The sequence below is a fragment of the Epinephelus lanceolatus genome, chromosome 17 (genome assembly GCF_041903045.1).
Source record: "Epinephelus lanceolatus isolate andai-2023 chromosome 17, ASM4190304v1, whole genome shotgun sequence".
Taxonomy (NCBI): domain Eukaryota; kingdom Metazoa; phylum Chordata; class Actinopteri; order Perciformes; family Serranidae; genus Epinephelus; species Epinephelus lanceolatus.
The window spans coordinates 36,844,802-36,850,604 of record NC_135750.1 but is presented as its reverse complement, the minus strand read 5'-3'; the positions used below and the strand labels follow the sequence as shown (position 1 = coordinate 36,850,604).

General features: G+C 39.9%; 1 protein-coding gene across 1 annotated transcript in view; it reads right to left on the bottom strand.

Annotated features, from left to right (window-relative positions):
* Positions 1 to 2,276: 2,276 nt before the first annotated feature.
* The window catches only part of pcca (propionyl-CoA carboxylase subunit alpha), a 28,988-nt gene continuing 25,461 nt past the window's right edge, over positions 2,277 to 5,803 (bottom strand). The window contains exons 22-23 of the mRNA XM_078160715.1: positions 4,343 to 4,420; positions 2,277 to 4,100 (exon numbers count right to left, since the gene is read on the bottom strand). Of these exons, the coding sequence (XP_078016841.1) occupies positions 4,032 to 4,100; positions 4,343 to 4,420 (147 nt within the window). The 3' untranslated portion in view covers positions 2,277 to 4,031. The remainder of the gene's footprint in view (positions 4,101 to 4,342; positions 4,421 to 5,803) is intronic.

Below are 5,803 nucleotides of genomic sequence, written 5' to 3'. Positions count from 1 at the left end.
CAGCTCTGGTTGTGTTAAAATTATGCACAAGTGTAAAATGCACAAGTCACCATTTTTCACATTGCACAGTGTCTCCCAGAATTTGTCTACATGCACATTTCAGCACCAAAAATGTCAAAATGGTTCAATATGGTTGTTCAATTCCTAAGACCCCTCCAGGTACAGCAGAGAAATGCAGCAAAGTCAGTTTGAATTTGAGGGTCACAGGGCGCACCATAGTGTAGCTCACCTGGTAGTGCATGCGCCCCATGTACTGACACCACGTTTCCAAAGCGAAGTGACATGCTGTGACAAGTTAACATACTGCTGGTTGGGTCCTTGGCTCTCTGCTCGCTCTTTCAAACAGGAACAACATGGGAGTCTGCTCATTAACTTGCTGTTATTACATCGAAACAATCCACAAAGATGTATTTATGAAAACATTTGAGGTAGAAAATAGGCAATTTGACTACGTCGCCTAGTTTGACAGCTTGGTCCAAGTTTTGTAAGTCATCCACAAAAGGTAGGAATCATCAGAGGATTCATGATAGTATATTATCATGATACATAAGTCACTACACAGTATTATTGTGAATTTAAGTATGTTGCAATATGCCGAGTATTGCAATAAAATATGTTGCAATTCATTATTCATTTATTTTTTTCAACTGTAAATTATGTCCCCAAAGGAAAACTGTATCAACATCTGTTTTATCTAATAAGATATAGTTTTCAGTCTGTTCATCTCACATCATTTTCTTGCAGCAGCAAAATGTATCTAGCAGACTGAAAAAACTATTGATTATATTGTTCCTGTAGGCTACCTAATAATTAATTTGTATTTGTCATATTGATAATTTATAGAATAAAAAAATCAATACTCTGCACTGTGTGATGATATGATATCGCCACACAAAAATATTGCAATACCATGCTGTATTAATTTTTTCCCCCCACCCCTATCATCTGCATTGCTCTGGACTAGGGTAACCTGTCCCTCTGGAGCCATATGCTCTTTAGCCCGTCCCCAGTAGCTCCCGGGTTGTTTTGACAAAAGAAAAAAGAAAAAAAAGAAGGAAAAATTCATACTCATTTGCATGGAGTTGAATGTAGTCTACGGTACGCCAATGCAGACCACTGAATGCAACGCATACCCCCTCTCCAAACTTGCCACTACAATTCCACCAAGCCCTGCGTGACTGAATATACAAAAAGCGTGAATCGTCAAGATGCCCGCTGTTGGCAAATCTAGTGGAAATGCACAATAATGTGTCTTTAATTACAGCAGTGTGGGTTTGATTCTAACTCTGGGGCCCTGTGCTGCAATCCCCAGCTCCTTTAGTCAAATGTCACGGCATGTCAAAGCACCCTTAGGCAAGATACTGAACCCCAAATTGCGTGTGTGAATGCATATGAGTGTTCAACAAAGCACCTTGTATGGTAGCCTCGGCCACCAGTGTGTGCATGTGAATAGGTGAATGTGACATGTAGTGTAAAAGCCCTTTGAGTGGTCAGAAGACTAGAAAGGCACTATACAAGTGCAGTCCATTTACCATTACAGGCCAAAAAAATATATTTGGATGTTACATTTATATATAGACTGTTAAACCTACATATAAACGGATTGTCATGTGTCAACTTAACTGTATTTGTGTGTGTTCTGGGGACTCATTCTTATAAGCTACATGATGCTAACAGACAGCCTCGGACAAGTAAGTTATCAGTACAATTATGTTGTCCAACCTTTATCGGATCGTATAATGGCTAGCTAGTGATTCTATGTTGTCATTATTAGCAATATATAATTAATCTGTAGCTAACATCAGTGTTTAATGCCACACCATTAACTTAGCAAGCATTCAGAACTCAAACATCTAATCATGCACCCCAAGACAGTTGTAATCTACACTAGGAGCGCCACCACCAGACGCCATGATAAGGTGGACCTCCAGGTAGCTGGATGTAGTTAATATGATATCCATCCTCGTGTTCAGAATTGTGCCAGTATAATGCCATGTAATCACATAGGATCACATTAAATCATACCCTTGAATTTACACTTGTGTGATTGGCTGAAACAGAAGGAGGCATCTGATTGGGTACAGATAATTCCCTGTGGAATAAAATTCATTTGTGAATCAAGCACCAGAGTCTCAAAACACATACACACACATACACAAATGTGGTGAGGTTTATACATGACAAGCAGTTTGCATATCCAGGTTCAGCAATCTGTATTCAAATCTAATAACATCAAAATACATTTTTTTATGAAAATTGCAAATACTTCTAAATACTGGTGGGTTTATTATTACATTTATTATTATATTGGTGTATTTTTTCTTACATGTATACAACAATAAGTATTTTTGTGTGCATTGACAAATATTTTTGGGAGAGAGTCATTTATGAATAGAAAGTTATGGATGTAAGAGTTCTATGAATCCTGAATGACTTCCAGAGGCAGTACTTAACACTCAATATCTTCAGTCTCAGTATTTATATCAACAAAGACACCTGTGACCTTGGATGACCCTGGTTAGGTTATAATTTATGTCATCCACAAGATCATTTCTACAGAATGTTTTTCAGGATCATCCAAGATCCATAGAACCGTAGTTACATCTGTAACTTTTGTGCTATTTCATACATGGCCGACAGAGTAACTATGAAGATGAAGCAGAAGAACCTCACCCAATTGATAAAGGGTGGCAACATTAACTATTATCTGGAAAATGTGATCGGTGACGCCCACAAGGCCACACATGTCCTCGCAGGGCACCCCTTTAAGGGTCACCTATCACATGGAGGCACTCTTGGTAGAGTGGCACTCTGTGCTAGATGGTAGAGAATGGCCACTGGGGCCGTACGCATGGTCAATGACATTCAGACAGCGTATCATACTGCCAGGCAAAGCCACTTTTGGCATCAGGTGTCTGATGCCAAAATCACTGACAAAGCTGCGGTATTTGACAACTTTGAAATGAGAATGGACTGGTTTTGTAATATGGTGAAGGGATTTTCATGGAAAGTTGAAACAATAAAGATATGACTGGTTATAGTGTGTTTTACTGCCCCATTTACTCCAATAGAAGTGGCATCAAACTCTGGTTCCAATGCAAAATTCAAACTCTGCCACTGGCATCATGACCTTTCCTTCTGTAATATTTTCCTTGGAGTGGGGCGGGTGATGCCGCCACCATAGTAGAACTAAAAAGTGTCAGAAGGTGCCACCCACTCTCCTCTTGGGGAAGTAGCCGCACAGCATTTTCTCCAGAAGTTACCTTCTCTGGTTTTATCTGTTGTTTCTGATGTAGCCAGACAGCAGTTCAGAGTTATTGTACGTGGAAAAGAAGGAGCACTTTATTGGTTGTATGTAGAGTGTCAGCTCAAAATGTCAGTTCAACCAAATCACAAAACTTTTCCTACTTACCTTGAGTGCTATCGAGCTATGCTGTTTTGGTTTTTTTAAGACACCTGTATCTGAGATTTCTGCCTCCACTCCAATACAATAAGGATAAATGGAATTTTACATAATTACATTTGAAAAACTCATCAGCAGCTTTTAAACTAAAGGTCCATGTCAAGTGTACAGGACTGGCAGCAGACATTTCCTATGCAAATATCTCAAGACCTCAGCACCTAAAACCAAAGCCTTCTGCAAGGTAAGACAGTACTGTGGTAAAATTATTTTCTGTAATGTGGGTGAACTGAGCCTTTAACAAAAACTAACGATCAGATCTAGAAAACACACAAAACAGGAGCAGAACGGAAAGATTTACAAGTGTTTTTTTCAAGTCAGCTGCATCTAAACAAGCAACGTGGATGAGTGTGACATGTGGAGAGGACACTGTAACACTGCTGAGCTCACAGCTCAGCTGAGAGTCACCATCGGGGAAACTAAACTCTGCTGGGTGGGAGGGGCCACTCTGGGAGACTGACCACTGGCAAATAAATGAATCATCAGTTATTGTCCAGTCTGTTTGCCAGTGCAGGTCCTCCTCTGTGCAGGGCTCATCCAAGTGCTGATGTCACACATCAAAGGTTGTGTTTTATTCAAGCTCTACCAGCAGGTCTCCCTCTCCCACCGTCTCTCCGGGCTTACAGTGGACACTCTTAACCTGAAGAGCAAGAGAGAACACACACATAAAAAAAATAAAACATCAAAACTTTAAAGGCCCATACAGAATATTATTATTTTATTTGTTTCACTTGGATATAAATGTGTCTATTAATCCCCATGATTATTTATCATTGTGCATCTTAAAACACGCCCGTTAAAATCTATGAACAAGATACCATACCATTAGTTACCAATAATAACAACAACAGTAGCTCCACTGTCAGAGTTTCATATTGTTACCTTTGCCTGCTTGACAGCAGTCAAACTGTTCTGCATCTTCATGGCTTCAATCACACAGATCTCCTGACCCTCCGCAACCTGCAACCATACACACACGCGATTAGAGTGTGACAAACAGGGCCCCAGGAATGCCCTCAGCCTTGCAGCCAATTTTTCCCAGTCGCCACTGTCGGTATTGCGCAGAAAAAAGCATTCTCCCCATAGGTCGCCATTATTAAAAAGATGGCTGTAAAACTGTTGACAAGGCCAATTATGACTCTTTCTATTATGAATTTTTGATCCATGGAGGTTTTATATTTGTAAAACTTTCCTGAAGCTAAGAAAAGCGACTTAAAAATCGGTGACGTCATCATAATGTAAAGTCTACTGCACATTCTTCAGTGGGCTGCATGCTGTGGAAATAAACCCGGAAGCTAGAAAATGTTTTTGTGTATGCACCAGGCAAGCAACTCGGGATTGGAATTGGAATGAATAGGTGACATCTGCGCACCCGGTATCTGGTTATTATTATAAATCTATGGTGACAAACCATGGCTTACTAGTGTTTACTGACCAACAGGTCAGAGAGCAGCTATGACAACAGGCATGAATTGCAGCACATGCACTGCATAGACAGAAGTAGGTGGACACCTGAAAATACCACTCATGAGTGAAAGTTGGAACATGTCACTTCCAAACCACAGTCATGCCACAATAACCATATATAGAAACAGATTCCTCATTAGTTGCTAGATTGTATGTCAACATCACCGCCATATTGGAGGGAGCTACAATTTTCCTAGAGCTTATATCTCTCAACCAATCTTAATGAGTCGTTTTTATATTCAAGGGTTTAGACCGGTTCCCCTCTGCCACCTGTGCACAATCCTAGGAAAATGAAGACCCGCTAATGTTGACATGCTCACTAACGTTGGCGCAACAGCTAAGGCTGGCAGCCAAAAACATCTGCTGTATGATCCACTGCCCAAAAAAAATCTAAAAACAAAGAATATTTTCTTGTGGTGGCCTTCCTTAAAGTGAGCAGTGGTGAAAGTTACTATGTTCTGTCATGATCAAGCAGTTGATGAGCAGACAGTGTTGGCTAGCTGGCGTTGACAAGTTGTCCACTTTCATTATATAAGGACAACTTTACAAGTACTAGCCAATGAAAATAAGCCAAACCCATGCTTGACAAACAGGATTTTTTTTTTTCTTTACAATTTCTTATAACAATTAATTACTTTTTCACCAGTAAGTAATTTATCCTATTATCCAAGGCTGGTCGTAGAGGCAGCAGGCCAAGCTGCTTTGCTTAATTTAGTTCAAGTAAGCCTAATACATACTCCTCTATTGAGCATCCAGCAGTGATTATATCCAAAATATTGAGATTCTAATTAAGCGTACACATGTAGATCATAATCCCTTGAATATAAAAACAACTCGCTGAAATTGGTTGAGAATTATAAACGTTATAGAGCTTTT